Here is a 26277-nt window from a genome sequence, read left to right as displayed (position 1 = left end):
CCACTGAATCTTAACCAGGTGGAGCAGAGGTAAGCACTGTTGCTGCAAAGCAAGAAGTTTTGGAGTTCAAACCCACTGGCTAACTTGGGCCCTTGCATGTTCTCCTAGTGTAGCCCTCTGGGTTCCACGGCGTCGTCCAACAGTCCAGAAACATGCAGAATAGGTTAACTGGGGTCTCGAAATTACTGCAGATTCGCATGTGAGCATTAATGGTTTTCTGTCTCAATGTTTCAGCCTTGTTATAATATGGTGACCTGTCCATGGCCCTTTGTAACCCTGTAAAGGATAAACAATTACAGATAATTGATGGATGAGTGTTTGCCTGGTTGAGAGGGATTAATCTGTCATTATCGTAGATAAACAAGTGCTTCCTATCCACTACTGTATTCCCCTTTTTATGCCTCAGTGCCGGTGATAGCTATAGCCGGAGGCATTATGTTTTACGGATTGTCCGTCCATCTGTCCCATTCTTCTGAACGTGATATCTCAAGAACGCCTCGAGTGAATTTCTTCATGCTTGACACAGACTTCCACTTGGACTCAAGAATAAACTGATTAGAATTTGGTGGTCAAAGTCCAAGGTCACTATGACCTTACAAAACATATTTTTTGCCAAGTATTCCCACGCTAATTATGACAAAACTTCACACAAATGTCACACAATAACAAGATAAAATGATGAAGTGATGACATTTTATATCCAAAAGGTCAAAGGCCAGCTTCATCTGACATCATAATGTTCTGCATGAAACACATTACTAGCCATTACTCTGCATCATATCTCAAGAACAGAGGGTGAGACATTTGGTCAGATACTGAATTGGTGGCACTAATCTTGAAACTGTGCTGACTGTAAAGATCTTCTGTGCTGCTGGGGGAGGATGTTTGACGTGTGTGAAGCATTCATGTTGTCACAGACATGGATATAAACTGTTAGAGAAATGTGACTGGTGCACGGAAGCATACAGCCAGGGGCTGGTAATTCTAGTTTTCATTATTTAAGCAATATTTCAGTGATGCATTGTTGCCTCACAGCAAGAGGGTTCCTGGTTTGATCTCCAGGGTGCAGAGTTTGCATATTCTCCCTGTGTCAGCGTGGGTTTTCTCTGCAGGTTTTCATGCAGGTTAGCTTAATTGGTGACCCTAAATTGACCTTAGGTGTGAATGTGAGTGTGAATGGTTGTCTGCCTCTATGTGCGATAGTCTGTTGATTTGTCCAGGGTGTACCCTGCCTGTCAGCAGCCCCCCAGCGACCCCTAACAAAATAAGTGGTTACAGAAAATGATTGAATGAATTTTTCTAATGCTTTAGTTCACCAATCCATAATTTTCTAATATTTTGTTTTTGAAAAGAACTATTCTTTTGATGCTAAAAACGTCAGCTTAACATTCAAGATTATGAAATTTGTCTATTCAACATGCTGCATATTAACAAACTTCCCACTATTAAATTGATAATAAATGGATGGTTACTTAGGTTATTATGTTTTTATTTTTTTTTTATAGGACTATTTTCCCAATTAGCACCATACATCATAGCATGACGGTCCTCTAGCTGGTAGTGCAGCTGGTAGCAGGGGTCGGAGTCCATCCAACTGCCACCCCCTGTTATAAATCCCCACCCTCCCTCAGTCAGAGAAGAGCTCTTCTCTCCTGCTCTTACTCATCCAAACACAAACCCTAACTACTGACTGTAAAGAGCTAAACTTTATTGAAATAAATACATTGTTTATTTGTTTCTGAGCTGCATCTCTTCTTCCGTTGTCATCGCTTTAGAACCAGGTCATGAGGACAGTTATTTCCAGGAAACTTCCAGGACATCATTCAGAAGGGATAGACCCGTAACCTTAAGTGTTCGCAGTATTTTTATTACTTGTCAGGGTATGTATGTGTTTCCATGTAGGTTTGACTGCTGATGGGTAATAGAGTAGGAGAGGTGACCAGGTCTCTCTGCAGGGACAGTAGAGTTTTGGTTTAGCTTCTCGAGTTGTTCCACAGCCCTGCTGGTGAGAATTTATTTCCACTTCCTGTACATGCATCTCTTCCTGTTCTCTGGAGGATTATCTCTGTGTATAAGCTGAGCTATATAGTAGCAGAAACACTTCATCATCTGAACCACAGTGAGAACATTGTCCTCAGGTGACGTTAAGAAAACGGCCTTATGTTCGACTATTTCTGGAGTATCACATTTAGACAATAGTACACCAACACCACTGCCCTCCCTCTGGACTTAAGCTGCGCTCACATTATTGCAAACAACAGCATTTGCGTGCAGCATTGTTCTGTGTGTGGTGTGTTTTATTTTTTCCTGATACCCTGTGGTGATACGCAGCGAGCTGGGTGCTAAACACTGCACCAAAAATTCATATTCATTAAAGTGTTTACCCATGTTTGCCTGACCTTTGTGAGCAGCTGTGAGAAAAAATTGACAAAAAGTCAGTTCAGCAGAAGGAAGAGGATGTTGGGTTATGAAAGTTGCATGTACCTGGCAACAGAGTTATTGCACCATATTTTAAGCTACAGATGATTTACTCTAACTGACCTCCAACATTAATGCAGACATCTTCATACACTCTGATTTTATTTTATTTTTGTTCCCATTCTTGTGTATTGAAGAGAAGTACAGACGGAGGTAGAAAACCCTGAGAGAGGGAGGTGCATGCAGGAGATGTGAAAGAGTCTCAGCTGGCAGAGACAGCAAGGTTTGGGGAAAACCAGCAGTGTTTCAACTTTCCAAGAGCCCTTTGTCAGTGCGAGACTGACAAGTAGCAACATGAGCAGTGTCGGTCAGCAGAGACGAGAAGAACATGTTGTGCTTCATCTGGAGCTTGTCGAGTCGCAGCTTCATCACGCTCCCCTACCTCTCATTTCCCAGCAAGAAAAGGAACGTTGACTACACGTGTAGAGCGCACACACACTCACTCCTTCACCATGCAGCATTGCCTCCACCATAACATCCACACCTGTCTCAGTCTCTAAACACAGCACAAGCCATGTATGGCCACAGAAAACACTCCTATTTTCCCCTTAGATGTGTATCTGAGAACATAGAAGTGTTTGCATCGTCCTGATCTGTGTAAGCCATACCGGGGATGATGACTTGAAAGAAGTGTTTGCTCTTAGTATGACTCCAACAATTGTCTTTCCTGACATGTGCAGATTTATTCACAGAAACCTCTTGCTCATGTAACTCAATCATGTGGTGGAGAATAATTTTATTCAACACTCCCTTTTCTTGGTTTGAATGCCCTGAGAGGCGAGTGAGAGAAAAAAATCTGGTGATTCATTTTCTAAGTCTGATCCAAAATTTTCCTCTCCTGTGTTTTTTTATTTTCAGAACAGGTGGAAAAAAAGTGTTTTGCCAAGATAATCTTGCTTAGTTAATTCAAAAAAAATCAACTGTGAAATGTGAGGGGGAAGAAAACTTACGGCAGGTGAACATTTTTATTCATTTAAGGGGTCAGTTAAGGTGGTTTGGGCATCTGACAGGATGCCTCCTGGGCACCTCCTGTTAGAGGTGTTCCGGGCACGTCCAACTGGTAGGAGGCCCTGGGACAGACCCAGAACACACTGGTGGAGCTATATCTCCTCTGTTCTGGGAATGTCTTGGGGTTCCTCAGGGGGAGCTGGAAAGCTTTGCTGGGATGAGGGAGGTCTAAGGTGCTTTGCTTGGCCTGCTGCCCCCGTGACCCGCGTGTAATGCTGCATAACTTGCCAACACTCAGTATATAACCCTTGTGTTTAGAGTGTATTGAGAAATAAAAACTCGCCTGAAAGAAAACATGAATGCTTTTAGTCCTATTAAGGTCATGGGGTTGTTGTGCACTTCAGCCTCTTGTGGCCGAAATGAGTATTACAACCACAAAAGAATTTACCTGTTTGTTTAACCTGTTTTCACAGAATAAATAAAATGAAGGGACTTAGAAACATTATCCTGGCAAATCTTTTTTTTATCTGTTCTTAAAGGAATACTAGTGAATTTTCAACCAGCTTTGTGTCATAACAATGGGGGTACTTACTTACTCGTCTTCATCCCCTATGGGGCAGTGAGCTCTTTCCACTGCATTCGGTTCTTAGCAGTATGTTGTGCCTCTCGCCATGACAGGTTCCGGGTTGTCTGTTGCCTGGTGGTGTCCATCTTAAGGCGACTCTTGTGATCCAGCCCTGTTCCATTCTTAGCACGTGGCCTAGCCATCTCAAAAGTCTGTGTGTGATTTATTTGGTGATACTGTAGCTACTTGTTTTCTTGTACAGTTGAAGGTTCGAGATTTTGTTTGGCCTTCTTCCTGTACTTATCCCTGTGCTGTTACCTTTGTTGTGGTGGAGAGGCTTACGCGATTCTCAGACCCTGAGAGCTGCGCTGGGGGCGGGGTCTGCAGCCCCTGGTAGGTTCAACCTTACCAGGTTGATCTCAGGAGAGGAGCCAGATGAAAGTCAGCACACTGGCCCTCCCAGCCTGGAGGTTGGGAGTGGCACTAACAACGCCACCCCATCAAAAACACACTGTTATAGAAACTACAATGATAACAATGTTGGTAGTGTGTGTAAATGACTTGTGGTAAACTTCCCTCCATCTTACCAGCTCTCCCTCCCCATCTCTTAACTCAGATTTTTAGATTTTCGCTGGCTTTAGTGCTCTTGGATTCTGTCATGACATTTTCTATTTCTCACCTAAAATGTCTTCAGAAACATATTTTCTTGCACTGTTTGGCTATGATATGAGAATCTGTGAATGAGAATCTTTCTACCTATTGAGCAAAAGTGAACACCACAGCCCTTTTACTGTTTTTTTCTGGTCATGAGGCACCAATTTTGAAAGTTTAGTGTTCTTCTACTGCATAGACAGTCTAACTTTGTCTGTGCAAAATTTAGGCTGCCTTGACAAAAGTTTTCCAGCGGTGAAATACTACCTTAAGTCATAAACACAGGAGAGAAAATTAATTTCAATCAGACGTAGAAAACAGATCACAAGATTTTTTTTCTTACTTGCCTCTTAGGGCTTCTATATATAAGCATACAGTAGCTGGAGAAATACATTAACATACACTCACTAAGGCATACTGTACATTGTACCAGCATATTTTACGGGGGCATCAGCTCATCTCACATAGTCTGACAGTTCAGTTCAGTGTTTACATTGAATGGCAGATTACATATTCATTCACCATGTGCATTCACACTGGATCATAGCTGTCAGCACCGCTTTATTTCCCTAATACTGTGTATCTGCTTAATAATGCAGTCGCCATATCTGTCCTATAGTCTCCTGAATCCGCTCTCAAGATGTCAGCTTTCATCATACACCTGTCAGCACTGTTGTCATGTTATCACCGCCTTCAGCCATGAAAGAGAAGCTGCTTTAATCATTTTAAACAGTGTGTCATCTGAGAGAGCGTGTTTCTATTCAAATGTATTTAGAAGGTATTCTTACCTTTGATTAAATACATCAGGGACTTTACAGGCAACACAACAGAGCAAGCAACCAGTAATTTAGTTGCTATAATTGGACGTGCAGCGGTATACTCTTATGAACTACTTGACCTTTTTTTTCTTGTTGACTTTGTCTCTGAAATTTGAAGAGAAAAGGTCCCTGTGAAAGTAGGCCTTATTCATGCTGCTGATGCCGCTCATGTTTATGTGAATGTGTCAGTGCGTGTGAGAGGGGATAGAGAGAGAGTGAGGTTCGGTGTGTCTGATTGCATTAGTGGGTGACTTGTTTCTCATTGACGTTTCCTCTCATTTTTCTAATTGACTCTAGCTGGAGACGTTAAAGCAAGATGACAGAGGGAGCGAACAGAGTGCTAATCAAGTCAGTGAAAGTGGGAAGAAAAATCCGAGCTCTCAGTGCTCCACTCAAAATATTTGTCTTCTCCTCTTATTTTTATTTATTTCACCTCCTCCCCTCCCCGTTCACTCCTCCACCGGCAGGATACATCAATACAGGCCAGTCTTCACAAGGACCGTATTTGTCACTGACTAAATCACCTAGACGCAACTGGGTTAGAGAATGAAGGACCAGCACACAGAGCACATACAGAGTAAATGTGCACACACAAACACATACTTGCACTCTCACATTAGACAGGAACTTGAAGACAAGCCGCCCTGATTAGGCTAGACTCTGGAGAGGAAGCCACCTTCCGTTGCCACGATCCTTATTTTAGAAGCTTCAATCATGCGAGTCTTTTTCTGACACACACACACACACACACACACACACACACACACACACACACACACACACACACACACACACACACACACACACACACATCTAAATTTTCTCCTCTACCCTCACTTCTGTGTATCTGGCTCACAGTAAACAACAGCTTGATCATTAGCATCGTTAGCACTTTCTCTCTTGTGTTGTTTTGGCCCCTTTGTCAGAACTTGGGCTGCTGGCTTCATTCTTCTGCTCCTTCATCTTGTGCTCATTGTCTTGTCCTTCTTATTTATGTAGATTATTTTGTGTTTATTTTCTATTTTTGCATTTCCCTTACAGTGCAAAACTCTTTGTGAGCTTATTAAAATACTTTCTGTGCCATTTTCTTTGCCAAGTAAATTGATGTATACGCTCAAATGTGAGGCTGTTGCTGCCCGGAGCCCTGTGTAGATTTTTTCAGTGGCGTCAGTGTTTAATTGAAGTGCTGTGTCGGTCTTTTAACAGTGTTGTGTGATCTCTGCGTGTCCTCAGGATGTAACAGCATCATCAGTGGTGTCCTGCAGCCAGGACAAGGAAGGTCTCCCAGAGAAGAATCGTGCCAGTCCTGTTCAATCTGAGAGGGATGCACTGCTAGTCGGTAAGCTGTCTAACTGTCCATCTACATGGCGACACTACATTTACAATACAGCGATTCAATTTTCTCGTGGTAGTTAAAATTTTAAACCCCGCATGGACATTTATCTTAAAGGGACAATTCACCCTAAAGTCAAAAATACAAGTTATTCCTCTAACCTGTAGTGCTATTTATCAATTTGGGTGTGAGTTGCTGAGTGTTGGAGATATCGACCATAGAGATGTCAGCCTTCTCTCTAATGTAATGGAACTAGATGGCACTCGGCTTGTGGTGCTCAAAGCACCAGAAAGTACATTTGAAAAACTCATTCAATAGATAGTTAACAATATAAAGGTTATCTGCTGATCATCAACATGTTCATATTTTCATTTCAAGCATGTTAGCATGCTGAGGTTAGCATTTAGCTCAAAGCACCACAATATTAAAACGGTACAGTGTCATAAGCCCTTTTTACACAGACCCAAACAACAGCAGCATAATGCCGCTTCAGTGTGTGATTATACACTGTATCGCAGCTTTGCGGAATCAAAAGAGGCTTGATGGGCATGACACGTAACACAACACCATCGGCCTCTAGTGTGACATAAAACATACATGTCAGCAGCCCCTTCTAAACAACAACAATGGCATTAACGGATCAATAACAATCATTTACCGTCCGTGTTATTTTGTGGCTGATTTTGTCCTGTGCTCGGAGAGTAAGGAGCTCACAAATCTTGTCTTCCCAATTTGCTGACATTTACAGCTGCTGTTCTTCTTTGAGTAAACCGCTAAGTGCTATTAGCTTCTTTTTATATCTCCCGGTGGTGGGTCGCACGCATAACATGTCGTCAAAACATCATATCCATACTGCCCATGATCCCATCTTGCATATTGTTGTCCTGTTTATACAGAGACTGTTTCGGTGCTGGTACTACCTCCCGTGGTAGCTTGAAGGCGAGTCCACTCTTTCCCCCCATTCTGCAATTGTACCTTGAGTACAGAACAAGATGGCGGCATGACGGCGTGATATTCCTGCCTTAAACAAGCAGTGTAAGAGGGGCAAAAGAGCTGCAAACCTGACCTACAAGACCTGTGTGACAGTATATTAGGTCTTATGTTTCATCTTCTTATATTCAGCTTTGGGTATTTTCTTTAATACTTGAATTAGTGTTAAATTGAGCTAAAAAACAATGGGAACATCTTCTAATATAAAGAGTTCCAACCCCATTGCCAACAATTACAGCCTCAGAAATGATGCTCTCAGCAGAAACTTAACATTATTAGTTTCACAAAGGGAGTACAGACTACATAGCTGTTCAAATATGTTTTTTCTCTTTTCCTATTGTCCATCAGTTGTACAACATAACCACAACATGCAGTGCCAATGCCACCTCTACAGCAGATGGGTTTCTCTGATTTGCTTCAGTCGCTTTGACGTAATAACTATGCATAATTACACAGCCATTAGAGCGAGAGCGGAGGAAGATATGAAGAGAGAAAAAGACCACTTTACTCATTAGATTACATAACACAATGTGACTTTATGATAATGCGAACTATGGCCAACATCCATCTCCCTCGTGTGTAATAAACTACATTATTTATAGAAGTAAACAAAGCCTCGTCCTATTTTGCTGCTTGTTTTCCGGCATGCTGAGTTTTCACATGTTAATTGTCAAGGACATCCGTTGGCTCAAAGCATAAAAGATGAAACTTGCTGCATCTTGTTAGGGAGTGAAAAGAAAATGCAAATTGTGCTTGAGTTTACCAAATAATAGCACTCTCTGTATCAGTCTGTTTGGTTCTACTGTTCTTCCGGCACCAGGAATACCTGCGTCTACTGTCTCATAGCAGCTAGTTAGGCAGTCAGTGGTGCTTGTCCTCTGCTCATGCCCACTCTGGCTGTTTGCTGAGGCAGAGTTTGGCCATAGTTAAAGAACCTGGCACCTTCTTATGTCAGAATCACTCCTCTTGACGTCTTGTTTGATGCTGAGTTGAAGTGAACACCGGCGGGTAAAAAAAGGGACACTCAGCTCCTAAAGGAAAATGTTTCATCAGGAAACAAAGGGTTGAATCTCTTTGCCTTTTCTCTCCCTCCACACAGTGAATGTAGATGAACATGGTTGCATAATCTTTGAAGTATTCCCTTCATGGAAAATGGGAAGCAGAACTATAAAGATAAAAGTGTTTTTGTTTATTGTTGAGCTGTAAAGGCCTTTCTAGAGTGGGTTGTGTTTTTCCATAAGAAAGAAACACTTAGTGTGCTTCTGAAAACGCCATTAAAACTGTCTGTCAAAGAATAATTCTGCTTTATCACAACTCGGGTTTTACTGTTTTGTAGGTCATCATTTTTGCATAATTACATCATTTTTCTCACCAAGTTAACAGGGTCAAAGCTCGGATTTAAGAAATACTGAGGTCAGAAGCCCAAATTCTCCCAGCTGAACCCCAACCTGAGAACCAAACCCAACCAAATGCCATAAAATGTTCTTAGTATTAACAGAAAATACAAAATATGACAATTTATTTATTTGTTTAACTGTTCAGTTACATTTGATTTCCGTACTTCATAGTCTAAACACTCCTTTAAAGGCTCTAAAGTCTTTTGTACTCTGCCAGGTAGTGAGGAAATATCCCTTTCATTTCAATTTATCTAGTTTTTGGCAGAAAACATTAAAAATTTAAAGCCCGCCTCCACTCCGAAGTGTGTTTTTCCTCTATTTTCTGTCCCCTAAAATGTCTGACCTTCACTACACTGAACTGTATCTGTGTAAAGTTTGTTACTAGAGAGGTATTTCACATGTCTTTGCTGCAGGAGGTGATGTCCATGCACTTCCCTATAAACTGAGATTGAAACGTGCACTGGGCAGCTAGAATGGGAATGCAACTAGTGCGAAAGCCAATCAGGTCATGAGGAAAATGATTTGATTTGGCTAAAAGCTGAATAATGATGATATAACTTTGTAAGATATTGTAAGCTATTTTTGTCTGCGCTGCCATTTTACTCATCGCTCCCTGTCAAAGCCCCAATGACATATGATTTTTGACTTAAGAACATCATCAGTGCGCAACCACTTCAGATTTACCTTTTTTGGCATTCAGCAGTACTGGTAATCCATGTGTTATTTAGTCAGTTACCACAATAAAACAAAGAGCATAAAAAGTTTTTTCTTTATTACTCTGTCTTAGTCATTTTCTAAATCATATCAAGGCTTATTTTTGTGTTTTATAAGACAGAGATACTTGAACCAAAACATACATGATTTGTTCATAGATCTTGTCAGTTATGTACTATGTTAGCCAAAACTGCAGCAGTAAGACACAAGTTGTAATAAATCAGGAACTATCCCTCAAGTTTGTCTTGTTATTCCTTACAGAAAGTCTAGCTCTCCTATAGCACACATATTGTGCCTGTGGAACAGATGCTCACACATATTGTGTCCTTAAACACATGGAGTGGTACTAGAGAAAGATGAAGAGAAACCTACACGCTGCTCACCTTCAGTCCTCTGTATTGAGTCACATTTTAAACAATGCAAACAAAGCCCATACATTCCTGCAAACAGTGTCAGCCAACTGAATGTCAGGATCAGAGTTATCACAACTAAATTATCTTTTGAACTTCCTCTAAATGATTTAGATTATCTTTTTTAAAACCATTTCTAAATGATGTAAAATCTACTACAACATGAAGTCTTACTTATGAATATATATTTTACCCTTTTAACTCACCTGATACAGAACAGATTATTGACAGTGATAGAATAAACACTTGTATACACCTACGAATGCAACAGTGCCTTGCTTATAAATCTTAACAATGACGGTGAACAGTCTGACCCAACAGTGGGACCATGAGGTCTCAGGCAGGTAGCTTTAATACAGACAGGATTAGCCAGAAACTTTCAACCATGCACACACAAAATGCTAACAACATAAAGTATTTCAGATTATTAACAACATGTGTTTACATGTTTACTGAGCTTTGTGGATGATAACTACCTTAAGCAGGGCGAATAGGATGGGAAAGAGTTGAAGAGAAACCCATACGTTGTTCTCGCCGTCACTAATCTGTATTGAGTGAGGAAGAAGAGTGCGATACCCCTACTGGAGCTCTAAGCTCTAATGAACCTACACAGACAAAGATCTTCACCACCTATCTGTCTTCCTTTCTTTGTGTTACTGGCTGCATATCCTTGACAGTGACTGAAAATGAAATCATATGTCCTGAAATACCGTAATAACTGAGGCGAGAAAAAAATTAGCTTTTCTCCAAATTAAATATTTCTGTTTGAAAATGAATGTTTCTCGTCTGTCATAAACACATTGAGGTCAGATCATCTGGAGACCCACCACCCGAATCTCAGCTGGTGTCTTCTATCGGCCTCATGGCACTCTAACGATGAGCTGAGGTGCGGGATTATCTCTCTCCTGGCCCTATCAGAGGGCGGAGAGCAGATGGTTTGGTTCGAGTTTGTGGAGAGTTTCAGTAGCACGCGGCTTTGATGAGAGATAACGGCATCAAAGCCGTCATCAAACACTCCCTCTAATCTGGAGCCACAATATACAAGAGGCTCTTAACAGTACTGGGAGTCTGACAAAAGCCACTCGATGCATCCTCGCTTGTTTATCAGTCAGGCTAGAGGAGGGAGAATAATGCAAACTGATTTCTTGAGTATCCTACCGTGATTTAAAGTCATGTTTGAGAGGCGACACAAACTGAAAGGCTGGAGCTTTGTGACAAGTTATGTCTCACCATTTTGACATTTTAATTAACATGTCTGCGTGACCTATTTGTTCTACCTCAGGGATCATTTCAACCTTCCTGCACGTCCACCCGTTCGGAGCCAGCATTGAGTACATCTGCTCCTACCTGCAGCGTTTGGACACCAAGGTAACACACACACACACACACACACACACACACACACACACACATACTGTATCCTAGACATAGTGACACAGATTAAATTTCCCTGCAGGGCTGACATATGGGCCTGCTGTATGCCAGGGTCCTGCTGTGCCATTTTAGTCTCCTGGCACGCAAACAAGCCTGAAGTGCCGGCGAGAGCCATCAGTTACTCTGAGATTTTTTAACCCTTTATGTATCTCAGCAAAGAGGCACAGGCACATCACTTAACAGCTGCACTGCTTCACACTCATGCACCTGTCCCTACCAGTGTGTAAACAAATAGGCTATTGTCTAAAAACACAGAGATGTACTTAGGTTTTAGTTGAATACTCACAAGTTTAACAAAGCTTTCCCTTTCATCATTTTTCACCAGGTCAGTCATGGAGTGTGTAATAAATCTTGACTGATGTTCCACAGGTGTTATTTTTACCTCATGATGTGAGACTGAGGTGCTGACATTTGGGGCCATATCAAAAGGACATGCAAATGGCTAAAGTGGCTTTTTGTTAATAGCTTTCTCGTTTCTAAAATAAATTTCAAACATTTTAATTTATTTTTTTAATCTAGACTTCCTCACACTGCAGGCACAATCTCCTTTTTTAAAAACCCAGTCACCAGAAAAAAATGTTGGCATTGTAAGTTGCACATGTAGCCACTATGTTGAAGCTTTCCGTTTTAACAATGCTGTGGTTAATGTACGATTAGGTTCAGGCACTAAAACCACTTGGTTATGGTTAGGAAAAGATCATGATTTGGCTTCAAATTCTCAGTTTCAGGGGCTCAGCCCCACTAGAAGAGCAGCAATGTTTCCGTAAAAATCAATCTCTTTTTGTGACACTTTCTCTGCTGATAAAACAGCAACAGGTCTCCCAAAAATACCCACATTTGGAGCCTAAAAAGCTGCTGGGAACATGGCAATGACTGGTTAAATCACAGCTTGTTTGTTTGTTGGTCTTAAACCTTGGTCTGCAGCTTGGCAGGTGATACAATGTCCCCCAACTCATGATGATAAAGTCAGCTCAAATACAACGTTACTTTAAAAATGTAGATATATTCCATTTCAAATGTTCAAAGGTAACATATTCATGGTTTATAGCAGTGGTTAATGGTGCAAATGTGGGTCGCGGACTCATTCTTAATGGGCCGCAAGTTACTCGCAATTGTGTCAAGTTCATGAAAAACACACTTTTTTTTAAGGACGATGAATTTACGGCACAGAGCTTTTATTTTATAGTGCTGTTTCCTGCTGTAGAGTGAGTGACTAACGGACAGCTACTTGACAGAGATGGCAGATTAGCTAGACGACATGTCCAAACGCAAGTATGATGCTGAATGTATTAAACTGTGTGGACCTTGAACTAATGACTAAGGAGAAATCTGAACCCCAGGGTTGGACCAGCTGGGAACCACTGGTTTACAGAAACATGCAATGCCAACATTTCCTTCTAGTGACTGAGCCGTTTTTAAATATGTGACACTAAAGGGCTCTGTCAGTTTTTATGGCCTGTTTTTTGTCAATAGTGTTTTTTTCTGTGGACTCTTCAAACCAACATTCATCTGAACCCATGTGGCCTTGAGTTTGTCATGGAAATTATGCAAAATGCTGCAATTCTGACTGTATTCTGTGTTTTTTCACTAAACACCTGTTTTATTTGCTCTACTGATTTCCACCCAAAACATTAATAGTTACACTGTTTCTCAGTTTAGACTCTTCTTCTTTTTTTGAAGGTAAAATCGAAGTACAAATGATGTATTATTTTGAGTTAATTTATTTACATGGTTAAAATATTATGTTATTTTGTTGGCAGCTGAACTTATTGACATATGTATGGGGCAGTAGAAAACAGTAGAATAGACAATTTCTAATATCAGGTATAAACACACTAACCTGATCTCGTTCCCAGGGCGTCAAATACAGCAGTTTGGTCAGAGGCTGTCGACTTCCAATTCCAACTCACAAGGCACCCTTTGGCGTCTGTATGATACATACCAGGCTTTCCAACAAACTTAAATGTAAAACCATTTATGGCAATGACGTAGTATCAAGAATGAGAAAGTCTGAGTACTGTGGGAGGAAGGGGTGTGGGATGAGTAATACAAACACAGGACTTTCACCTAGGAGACCACAGTGACTTTTGTGACAATTGAGTTGAGTTGAGTTGCATGTAGACTTACTCATTAACTTACTTACATAAGAGGAGTTAGTAACAAACGTAGTTATCTAAGTTTTGGTGATGCGACCTGCATTCCTATGAACATGGAATTTTATTTTGAGAAGACACTATGCATATGATGAGTGGAAATTGTTACGCTGTTCCTGAGTGTCCAAAATTGATGCTAAGGGTGTCATAGTTTGAAGCGTTGGGGCCACTGACCATGCTGCTGTTTTTGACAAGTTGGAAATGAGAATGTCTTTACCACATTCACTGCAGGTGTAATCAGAATACAGTTACAAACACAGGCATTTTTATGATATGAACAGATAGAAGCTTTGTGTTAGTTACACAGTCACAGCAGGAGTTGCCTGAAGTGGGCAGCTGAGTAAACCCACAGCTGTTGATGCAGCAGGTTTATTCCACCAGGGTTTTTCTCCTGATGCAGGACGAAGCACCACTGACCTTCCCGATGGTCAAAATCTTGTTTGTCTCAACCTTTTAGGCCTCAGCTGCTCCTGCCTTGTTAAAAGCAAAAACCTCAATATATAGAATTTTTGTCTTTGCTCCGTTAGAGCCTCTCTGTTTCTGTCTGTTGCTGTTATCACTTTCTAATTTTATCACACATCCCCACTTGCACAACTTATTGATGAATATATTCATGTTCTGCGTCCGTCTGCTGCTGCCTGCCGCTGCCAGTTTAGGCTGTTAGTCAGCCTGATTTCTGTGAACAAGTCGACACGTTTGAGCTGATTCCTGGTTTATAACCGAGCTGAGCTTTGTCGTCACCATCCTTCCAAGACCGTTCTTGATTTCCAAATGTGCTCTCATTATCTCCTGCCGTTCATCTCGCTGCATCTGACTGGCACCTTTATGACGAGAGCATCCAGTTGATATAATGTTAAAGTGTTTTTGTTTCTCTTGATTTAACACTAATAAAGGTTATTGGTTTCTCACCAGGCGCTTATCCAACAACGCGTAATATTAAAAACAGTCAGTGTCATTCTGTTGGATCTGATTGCTCTCCTGCCATCTTATAGCTTTCACAAACAAATTAGAGGGATGTAAAATACAAGGACTGGTAAAGGCTTGCTCAGTCTGGAATAGAGTGTAGTGGTCTGTCTGTCTGTTATTTAACTGATTAACAGATGAATTGATTAAAATGTAGTCTTCACAATGTCAGAATATAGTGGAGAATGCCCATGGCTATTTCTCAGAGCCCAAGGAAATGTCTTCATGTTGCTTATTTTGTTCAAACAGCAGTCCACAACTCTATTATATTTTATTTACAATCATATAAAACAGAGAAAAGCAGAAAATCCTCACATTGAAAGATCTGTAACCAACAAGTGTTTGTTATTTTTGTTTTATAACTGCATTCACGGCTGGTGAAAATCTTGTTTGAGGCTGAATTTCTCACCATGCTGCAGTGGAGAGGTGTACTTCAGGGTGTGTCAGTACACTATGACATCACTGTTGGGTGTGGTTACAGGTGCAACACACTTAAAACTTAAAAACAATCAAACACTCAAATTCAGCCTGGTGTTAAATTACTTTTTCGGACAACCATCTCAGCACTTCAGTTTGGAAAATTAGTATATATCTTAAAAATGTTGGGGATTAATATTTTAGTAATAGATCCTAAACATATACTGTATATAATTAGAAAGATGGTAATTCGTTCTTTGACAGATTAGAAGGAGAAGAACATGTCAGTCTTCATTAATGGTTTAACAATTTGGGGAATATGCTTATCAAAGAGAGTTAGATGAGAAATTCAATGCTGATGGGCGCCCTGTGAAACTGCTTTGAATATCACCCTTGCCAAAAGCATTAAAGAACTCTACACCCTCTATTCCTCTCCTTAGAGGCAGGACATTGGATTTTGATGCTCCTCTACCTCCTTGATGTATCTTTAGCCTGTTTCCCACTGGACAAAAACCCCCACCAAAACCAACAAATTTCTGTCTTTTGTATTTAATGGGAAAGGTTACAATTGACATTCACTCCCAAGACAAATCATTCTGCAGTAGTCACTAGAGTTTAACAGCTCCAGCTCTGATCGGCTTCGATTAGCAGTGATTGAAATTCAATAACCAGGTAGACCCACTAATTTTAGCTTCTTAGCCAGTGCAGTGAATTGACCAGCTGCCACTAAACACTGTCCGTCTCCACCCTAGCAGCACTCGAACATCATTAAAAACTTAGTCTTAACCAAGTTTGAAAGAAAGAGATTAAAAAAAGAAGTAACCACCGTAACATTCTCACTAGCCTTCATGCTGCTGTTCACTAACCTGTTTTGTGGCCCATCTGTTAAAATAAACACAAGTTTGTGCTCTAGATAAAGGATCAGCGCTCAGTGAATAACCTCCTAAGCCCTATGATAAGCTATTATGGCAAGGCTTAACTATACAGACCAGTGAGCAGTGATAACTAACATGTCTTCATCAGGTGGGAACCTCCTTTCACCAGTGTTTCGTCTAGTTGGTTCCACAACACCTCCAGGAGGCTAGACAGTGATCTCTGGCGTCCCAGAGACACTCCCCTAATGCCAGGTCTCACTGCTCCCCGCACCAAGCAATAACCTCCTTTACCTTACTTACACATGGCTTTCTCAGCCCAAACAGCACTGCCACCTTCAACAAACCCAGGCTCTGTACATGCGAGCTCCAGGTAGCGACAGTGCTGATACTCCCTTTCCTAGCACACCTTACATTACGCATGGCTTTCTCAGCCCAAACAGCACTGCCACCTTCAACAAACCCAGGCTCCGTACATGCGAGCTCCAGGTAGCGACAGTGCTGACACTACCTTTCCTAGCACATTCACCATACCCTATTTCACACACTACATATTAACTCCAATATAAACTAAAGGGTTTTTTTTTTAAGTTTTTTTGATTTTTAACTAGCTCTGTCATCACAGTGTGTGCAGATAAATGGTGTTTGGCTTCCCCTGTGCTGCCAGGCCCACAGCTCCCCGCTTATCCTCTGGTCTAAGTCTGCCAAATTTCCTGGCAAATGAACAGGAAGCTCAGAGTGTTTGGCTGCAAGAGGTGGAGGGACAGCAGGGTATATAGTTATTGGGTACATCCATGGGTGCTTAAGCTAGCTTGCAGCAGTGTCTCTTAATGGGACTGGCTAGCAATACCTTGGCAACCACTCATTAGCCTGCCATCCTCATCTGGAAGTGGGCATGGTTTCATATAAAGTGGGCTGGAAAAATGCAGCCAGGCTAGCACTTTCCCCCTGTTATCGATCTTCACATTTATCTCACAGGCATGAGTGATATCGATCCTCTGAAGTGTATCTCCCAACATGTCACACTGTTGCTTTAAGTGTGTGTATGAGGTGTATGTGTCAGTTTTGTATGTGTTTTGCATGCTTTGTGCATGATTGTGTTGCGTGTTGGAGATTTTGTTGAAGCCTGTTTGCCTGTGTATCTGTTGTTTCAACACTAACTCTGCACATCAAGCAGCCCACAGAGTTTTGTCAATACCACTGACTAGACTCTCCAACAACATGCCCAATCCTCTCTGCTTATCTACCGGCTCCACACGCACACAGCTCCATTGTCTGTAATGATACACCAGTGCTATCTCCATGATGGACCTTAATGCATCCTGGCATCAACACAGAGCTCCACCAACCTAGTTATTAATGCAAGATACTATGGGTTGTCCACAGGAGCTCGTACAGTGGATTTCTGTCTCTCACCTCAACCTGTCTGATTCTCCTCAGCCTGCCTGGATGGTGTGAGCCAACGTGAATCCTGTCATGTATCTCACACTGTCTTCATGCTTGGCCTATTTACCTGGTTCAAGAGAAGGTGTGAGAAATGAGTGTGAGCAGAGGTGTGAATAGTGGAGGTGTGAGGATGTGTGAGATTGTCTATGCTCAGTAGTATTGTATTAGTATTGTGTAGTAGTAGTATTTTGTGGCGTCTTATTCTTCCCATTATGTGTTTCTGTAGATCAACACCAGTGAGGTGGAAGCTCTTCTCTCTCGGCTGCCCTGCACCTTCAGACAGGAGCTGACCGGCGTCGGAGCCAGTCTGGAGAAACGCTGGAACTTCTGCGGCTTCCAGGGAATCAAGAGCACATAGACTCTGCTGGTGACGCTTCTGAGACGCAGAAGAGACAACAGGTAGCCAAGGCAACACAGGTACACAGAGGACACGCACAGCTGACGGAGGCACTGGACTCCATTTGAGAAGACAAGAGTGCAAATTCACCGCAGATCTCAGATCAGCAAGGGGAGTTCTGTGTAGGCAGCAGAGAGATAAATATACAGTTTTTTTGTGATGGCAAATTAATTGGCAGCATCTCTATGGTGACCAAGAGGTGGATGTATTTCTATGGTGACAGTCTCATCATCTCTCACTCTCTCTGGGTTTTTTTGGGATTCAACTAAACGTCCAAATCTCAGCAGAGTCATGGCATTAGTTGTATTTTTATACTCGAGCCCACATTTGGCTCAGGGTACTGTCAGACCTGGACTAAAAGGGCTACACAGGAAGGTCATCAGGGTCGACTTTCAACCTCAGAAACCCTCCGGCTTCCTTTTTTTTGCCTCTTCTCAATTTTGTACAATGATGTGAAATAAATTCTTATAGTTCCTTCTTCTATTAAAGGTGCACAGAGGATGCATTTTTAGTCATTTACACATCTCAGTGTTGAATTATGCTCCTACTTGATGCCACATGAGTCAGTTCTGAAATGGACAATGAACATCAGAGTGTAATCAGGCCCCGAATGGGACCCTAAGATGCTGCAAATGTTATAATGAAGAGCACAGACATGTTCTGATCACACCAGTGATCTTCTTATCATTATAAATGGAGACAAGGATACATGTTGGCTATTCACACGGTGCCTTCCAGGTCTGGTTAATTTTACAAAGACAGACTGTTTTCTTTGCGCAATTTAATTCCAAATTATTGAATGTGAATGAGAGCACGCTCTTCTCTTTGGCTGCATCCACAATTACAGTTCCAGCCATGGATGATAATTGTGTTCACTGCTTCGTTGTAGCATAATGTGAAAAGGAGCTTCCTTTTGTTTGTCGGAGGGCTCAGACAAACAGTTGGGTGTTTTTTTTCCCCCTGCAGGCACTCAGACAGTTAGCACATGCCTGGGAAACATTCATGATGAAGCAGTTGATGCATTAATGGTGGAATAACAATTTTGAGCACATCAAAGGCGGTAAGATGCATTAGAAATGACAGCGTCAGGTGGTTTGTTGACTTCAAGGAGCGGCTTTACAGGAAGAAACAGATGAAACAAACTAATGTGGCAAAACATAGATGTAGATTTCAGGGATGGAGGCAGTGGACACGTCTCCTAGAACATATGCATTTGTCCCTCCAATTAAAAGCTTTTATTTTGACAAAATTAAATACACTTACACCATAAATTGATGCATTAAGGGCACAAATTGGCGCATAAAAATCACCAGAATGCAATAAATCAAGTGTTGAATGCTCAAAATTTTCTGGCAGAGGACCCCAAACTCCCCGTTTCATATGTCCCCCCTCAATGTTGAAACAAAACCTACGTCACTGCAGCAAAACATCTAAATGTGGTATGTTTTGAGATCTCTACCCACGTCATTACCCCAGTTTCTTACACTGGTTGATATTAATCTGCCTCATTTTTTCTGCAATGTACTGGTGAGTTCACATCTATCATCCACCATTCTGAAGATGAGCTTCTACTGCCATCTTTTGGAGGAACTTAACAGTGAGAGCGCTGCAACTGTCAGTCTCCCTCGGCTCAATAAAGGATGCTGATGCTGTGTGTGTGATGGTATTTGAGAAGCTGCTCTCCTGTTACCTACTGTATCAGTGACTGGTGGTGCAGGTTAAGTGTGTCTGCCTTCAATATTGAGGTGGTGCAGCATGATGAAAAATGTCGGTTGACTTCCTTTACAGGGCTTTATTATTTGTGTAACAACAGTTTGATTAAATCCAAACATTACATTGCACAGATAAAATTAGCTTTATACTAACATACATCATCTTATGCGTCTCCTCACAAATAAAAATAGCCGTTTTTAACATCTAAACAACCGGAACACATATCTTGAGATAACTGGTTTCAGTGTGGCTGATTAAAACTTTATCAGTGTGAGGTGACACTTCGCTCTGCGTGTTTTCAACAGTGAGAAATCCTGTCTCGCTTTGTGAAATGATCATGGAGAACACTGAAATCCCCTCTGTCACATCACATTTATACACAAATAGACCAAGCAGCTCTTTATTAAACAACATGACACCTAAATTAAAGGAAATTATTACATTGTTTTTTTTTATAACACAATAATGTCTGACATGAACTCCATCAGTTACCAGCTCAGTGTGGATGTGTGTGTTAGTGGGAAAATACAACAGTAGAAAGATGCAGGAATGTTAGATATTAAACTCTCAGCTACTCTGATGGTAAATGTGTGATGAACAATGAGAGCGAGGGGTGTAAATCGTCGTCCAGTCGCCAGCCCAAGTGCTCGCATCCAAATCCTGCAGTCCAAATGCATTTAGTTATCAACACAATCATCAAGTTCTCAGTCTCTTTCCCTTCCAGCTGGAGAAAGTGAATCCTGTCATAGCATCTGCTCTGTTGCTCTACATGTGCTGGGAGTCCATGATGTCCAGATACTTGGCGTCGATCATTCGGGGAAGCAGGCTGATCCTGAGATAAAACACAGATATTGTACAGTAAATGTATAAATCCCTCACACACAAACATTAAGTCTGACATTCTTTTGCACTACAAACGTCTTCAAACTCCACACCCCCAGTTTCTAAAGCTAAAGATGTGCAAGCTGATGACATCACTTTTCCTTCCTCCACAGAATGATGACTAGTAAACTGATCTTCCTGTGTTAAATCAGTGGCATTCTCCTGTAAAACAGCTCAGCATGAATCTCAATGTCGACTGTGCAGACGTTGTAGCACTGTGTTGGTTTCCATGGTCCCACTCTGCCCCCTGTTGGCCGGGGTCGACTCACCTGACAGGCACCAGCAGGATCATCAGAAGGGGGAAGACCATCTTCATGTAGGGCAGAGGATACATCCCAAACGCACACAGGATGATCAGCTGGATCATCTGCACCGCTGTGAAGTAGTGGACCTTCCTCTGAGGGACACGGCGGATGTAGTGTGTGGGAGGATAAGAGGTCTACACAGAGAGAGAATCATGTGGGTAAAATGCTGTTTTAAATCACATTTCACTGCATATTTTGTTTTGCTAAAGTAAAAGTGGAGCAACTAATACACATTACAGTTGAAAGGGCAACATTTGCAGCTGTTGTTGCAGCATTAATGACAAATTTAGTGGAAAACAGTTTGCCAAATTCCCTCTGTGTGCATGTTAAAGGTGTACTATGCAGGATTGTGAGTGGCTGTTTCAAAAGTAAAACCCAATGACAGACCCACTCTTGTTTGGCATGTCACCTTGCAATATTTGTGTATTTTTAGAGCAGTTTCTTTTCTGTGCCTGCTGCTTACGGTCCGGCAACTTTTTATAAAGCCCCGACCTTACCTGAACACTGTGAGGCTACACACCCATAAACATCCCGAAAACAGAAAACAAAAAGATAAAGGCAGAGGGCAGAGTCTCTGCAGAAAAATACACAGTCACAAACTTCTGTTGCAGGGATAGGCAACCTGCAGCCATTTTAGATCCTCTCCATTGTCTCCCTGTGGCTTTGACATGAAATGATATGGAAAGGTTTTCATTTTGTTTCGTTCAGGTTTTCATTTGTCATTGTTGTAGGCCTAAAGTGATTATTGCATTCTCTAACTGTAAAAATATGTAGCCTATACATTAGATTAATAAATGTTTCATTTCATGAGCTAAAACGTGCGTCATATGTCTACGACCTGCTGCCTTTTCCTCTAAGATTTGTTGAAGTTCAGTAGCTGTGGTTAGCCTGGAGCCTCTCCAGCTCATCTAGCTATGAATTCAAAATCCAAAGAAGGAAAAGTCTTGAAGGGAAATAGAGGATTTAATAGTATGTGGACAGATTTGTTTGCCTTCACCACCAATGCCACAAAGTTAAAGTACTAAATAATTCTAACTAGCCAGCTGCAGAGTGGCCACCTTGTAGTAAATCATATTAATGAATGCTCAGAAAGACCTGTTCCTTATGTTGACAGGTTTATGTCAACTTAATAGGCTGTTACCTTTATTAAAATATGTTTTATGGCTCCAGAAACTTTATTTTGGCCAATAGCGGTTCTTTAAATAGTAAAGGTTGCTGACTCCTGTTCTAGTGGGTCATAAGTGATGATTGAGAGGCATTACTTACAGTATGTATGAGGAAAATCCTGCATAGTGTATCTTTCATTTTGCTTTTTGCCCAAATTAATTCTGTTCTGTATGGCAACATATTGCTGCCACGGTGCTCGTGTTTTTACCAGACCTTTTACATTTTATAAGATATTCTTCATGTTATTATGACATATTTTATCAGTATTGCAATATATACATGTCAAATTATTCTTGTGTTTATGACACATTTTTCTTTTTATAACTTTTATTATGAAACTTTCTAGTTACTTCACAAACTTAGCATGTCTCATTAAAACAAGAGACATTTTTTGTCATAGCAACACACAGACTCAGAGCATGATAAGTTGGTATGCTGAGTATTAAATTATCACGTGGACGTGTCTTGTTATCGTAACATAGCCTCCTATTTCTGCTCCTCCGCTTTCTTGTTTAAACAAGAAACTGAGCAGAAGTTGTTTGATACGCTGGCAGCAAAGTTGCCATAACTTCAACCCCAAACTTCCTCTGCCCACTGACTATCTGGATAAAGCAGTTTGAACCACCTCCCCCTGGGTGTCATTCGAAGCTGCCACTGTGTGAAGTATAATGAATAAACAGGAAAAAACAAACAGATCAACCAATCAACCCACAGCATCCTTCCTGCTCACCTGTTCCTTCAGCAGCAGGCACATGCGGTCCACCATCTGGTTCCCATCAAGCGAAGTGGCTGCGATGTAGAGGAAGAGGCCGTAGAGGACGGGCTTGGGGATCCACTGCAGAGGGATGGGCAGCATGAACGCAGACAGGCCGATCAGGATGTTGGCTGCCAGTGAGGTCAGACGTGTCTCCTTCACACTGACAATACTGATTGACACAAGGGCACAGAAAAGCACTTTAGATAGCCTGAAATACACCTCTTATCTGACATAAGGACGTGTGCATTATTTATCTTAATTAACAGCTGTGTGTGACCCCTTATTACGTAGTATGGCCTTTGTGTGGACACAGGTGTCAACCAAACTGTTTTAAGGGGCCCCACACAGGTGATAGTATCCAGTATTTCACAAGAAATGAACAAAAATTTAATTTTGTGAAAGAGGAGGGAATGTTTTCAGGGTTACTGCACAGAGAAAAATTTCGTCCTGCCTCTCAACACAATTCTGGCGAGTGTCAAAATGGCACACACTATTTTCTAAGCGTTGCAGTTTAGAGGATTTCTATGATTTGTAACTGCGATTTCATCATTACACCGATGTGGTGTCACTGTATATTTATCAACACAGTGCACCAGGAAACACACTGCCAAAACTGCCAAAGAGGATAAAAAGAGCTGTCTGTTTTGGACTCAGGAGCCAGCCCGGTGCGCCACAGGGTTCCTGCTGGTAACGTCTTTACCACCACAACAACAACAACCAAAATCACTAAAGAAAACAAAACTCCTTCTCCCTGCCAATCGTCGATAGATTCATGTCGTCATTTGGAGTTTATAAATGCTGTGGCAAATGGTTGTCAGACTCAGCTTTTCACTTTGTGAATGCTGCTACACGCCTCTATATGTGTCTTAACGCTGTCTTGTACTGAGACCACAATATTTACACTGGTGAAATGAAATAAAGAAGTAGTAGTTTAATCAACTTTTTTCCCACTTGCCACATCCCACTTTTCTCCCTCTCAGCATTTAATATCCAGGATAATGATTGTAATTCTTATAACTATATAATTATAAGAAGCTTGTAAAGTGTTTTGCTTGAATCAGTTGAAGGCACGACACATAATCAACGTGTGCGCAAATGATCAGGATAATAAAGCCCCTTTGCTAACACCCACTAACATCTGTCTTTTTAATGTAATGGGAGAGGTTAGAACCGGCATTCACACCCGGTCAAATGACTCTGCCGTAGTCACAGGTTGTTATCAGCTCCGGCTCTGATTGGCATCGATGGAAACATAACACCCAGGTGAAAGCACTTAGTTTAGCTCCTTTACCAGCGAGATGCAATGATGCGCTACCACAAAACACCATTCGTCTCCGCCTAAGCAGCACTCAAACATCGCTTTGAAAGAGAGACTGAGATACAAGAGATATTTAAAAATAAATTACCACAGTAACATTTTCACAGGCCTCTATGCTGCTGCTGTTAACTGACCTGTTCCAACGCAGTGACGTCGAACATGACACACCAAAAGCAAAAAGAACCCACATATACAGAAAGATATACTCCTCTGCTGCAGAGCTGTGTACACAGCTCTGGTCTACTGGCAATGATAAAGGAGTCTATCGCCTGTTTTTCAGCAGGTTTCCCATGTGTACAAATCCACGTACATGCACTAATTTGGGTGGAAAAGCAGCATACAACTCTTCCCTTAATGGAAAATTCAGATTCATTTCCATTTCCAATCTACTTGCAGTATATGAGCATAAACAGTGATTGTTGAATTTGATCAGAGGGTCAAGTTTATTTATTTATTTTTAAATTAAATTCCTGTATTTTTTGTTGATAATAATTTTAGTCCTACTGTATTAAAATACTAAAATGAACTTTTATTATTTTTAGTTAATTTAATATTTCTTTTTGACCAAATCACCTGAAGGTCCACTTCAGTATTTTACAGTTAGCATCATGAACTATTCAAACAGACATTGAAAGGGTTCAGAGCAGCTGGTGTTTCAGTCTGGATGTCTTTCAAAGCACAGCTTGGTTTTTGTCCTTGTTTTAACTTCACTCACGTCGTGTAGAGGTGTCCATTCTCTACGTGCTGTTCCACTTTGGCCAGCTGACGGGCGTGCAGGGAGGAATGTGGGAAGGCTGCGTGCATCCATGGCAACCCCAGACAGGACATGAGGATGTTGATGAAGCCAGTCAGCATTAAGTCCCAGTGGAACGTTGTGCCTTTTAGCAACCTGGTACAGACGTTCACACACACACGAGTGTCAAGTGGTTTGTCAATGACAGACCGCAGCACTACAATATAACCTATATATATATATATATATATATATATGACAGAAAATACAATATAACCTCTGTGAGAGGTTAGTTTTCTTGTCACGGCTCAGGAATTAAACACAAAATCAGGGTCTTACTTGTGTTCTGGTACATGTGTGAGTGAGATGACGATGTTCTGGTCGATGAAGATGAGCAACGCGAGGAGGAACCCCAGCCCGACCGCGCTCAGTGTGTTCATTCCTGACAGCTTATCAAATGGAGGGAAGTTGAAGATGGGGCCATCGTGGACACTGAACATAGGAACTGATAGGAGCATAAGTTGAATGTCTCAAGCAGATTTGCAAAGTAAAAATGATGACACTGATAATGAAAGAGAAGCTTCAACCCAGCGTCTTTGACCCCCATCGATTCAGAAGGCATGCTGGGTTGCCTGAAAGCAAATATTTTCCTTTTTATCTCCTCCAACGTTGGATTTATGAACAGTGAAAGGTGTTCTGTGCCAAGGTTGTGACTTAAAGTCTCCAGGGTACTCTTCTATCACTTCTTTTATTTGAGAGATCTGTACTCACGCTCTATGTCGAGGAAGAGGTAGGAGCCAATGAAGGAGAATATCACCACAGAGATCGGCAGAGCGCAGTCAGACACAACCTCTCTGATTTTGTCATTCAGGTACGGGCTGTGGGGTAAAAGGAGCAACGTGAATTTAACATTGTGCAACTCTGATGTGATAAATTCTGTAAGGTTTACGACTGTATTTACAGTAGTTTCACTCATAGCTTGAAAAATAACCTGTGTCAAGTGGTGAAAGTTTGAGAAAGGAAAGAGCAATGACATCCCAGGAGTCAGACATGGAAATACACACATTTATCTGCCACATATATTTCACTTTTATACCTAACGGGTGAAAATTATTGCTGATGATTTGTAACGTTCTGCTCTACTCTTGGGATGTAAACCTTTTTTCAGGTCCTCCCAACTTCATACTGCCAGCCACTACAGAAACTAATTTACTCAATTGATACAATAAGTACAGGTTTAATAATGATCCATGAATGCCACTCCATATTTAAAGTAGTCAGATCCTTTATCAAGTGAAAGTACCAATTCAACGATGTAAAATGTACCCTTGTACATATTTTAGTCCTGCATTCAAAATTGTATTTTAATTATAGAGTTATATTGATGAATGTTATGCAATTGGATTATTATGATCC

General features: G+C 41.3%; 2 protein-coding genes across 3 annotated transcripts in view; one reads left to right on the top strand and one right to left on the bottom strand.

Annotated features, from left to right (window-relative positions):
• Positions 1-19565, top strand: part of LOC125894528 (ecto-NOX disulfide-thiol exchanger 2-like) — a 265263-nt gene extending 245698 nt beyond the window's left edge. The window contains exons 12-14 of the mRNA XM_049585996.1: positions 6694-6799; positions 11587-11672; positions 17816-19565. Of these exons, the coding sequence (XP_049441953.1) occupies positions 6694-6799; positions 11587-11672; positions 17816-17947 (324 nt within the window). The 3' untranslated portion in view covers positions 17948-19565. The remainder of the gene's footprint in view (positions 1-6693; positions 6800-11586; positions 11673-17815) is intronic.
• Positions 19566-19751: 186 nt separating this feature from the next.
• Positions 19752-26277, bottom strand: part of LOC125894526 (solute carrier family 4 member 11-like) — a 36709-nt gene continuing 30183 nt past the window's right edge. The window contains exons 15-20 of one of the 2 annotated variants that reach the window (XM_049585990.1): positions 25633-25739; positions 25201-25366; positions 24844-25017; positions 22784-22979; positions 20851-21020; positions 19752-20531 (exon numbers count right to left, since the gene is read on the bottom strand). In XM_049585990.1, coding sequence (XP_049441947.1) covers positions 20465-20531; positions 20851-21020; positions 22784-22979; positions 24844-25017; positions 25201-25366; positions 25633-25739 — 880 coding nt within the window. In that variant the 3' untranslated portion in view covers positions 19752-20464. The remainder of the gene's footprint in view (positions 20532-20850; positions 21021-22783; positions 22980-24843; positions 25018-25200; positions 25367-25632; positions 25740-26277) is intronic. The other variant, XM_049585989.1, reaches the window with a different exon arrangement.

This window comes from Epinephelus fuscoguttatus, linkage group LG9, assembly GCF_011397635.1.
Source record: "Epinephelus fuscoguttatus linkage group LG9, E.fuscoguttatus.final_Chr_v1".
NCBI lineage: Eukaryota > Metazoa > Chordata > Actinopteri > Perciformes > Serranidae > Epinephelus > Epinephelus fuscoguttatus.
Note: the sequence above shows the minus strand (reverse complement) of the source record. Positions and strands in the feature narration are given on the sequence as shown.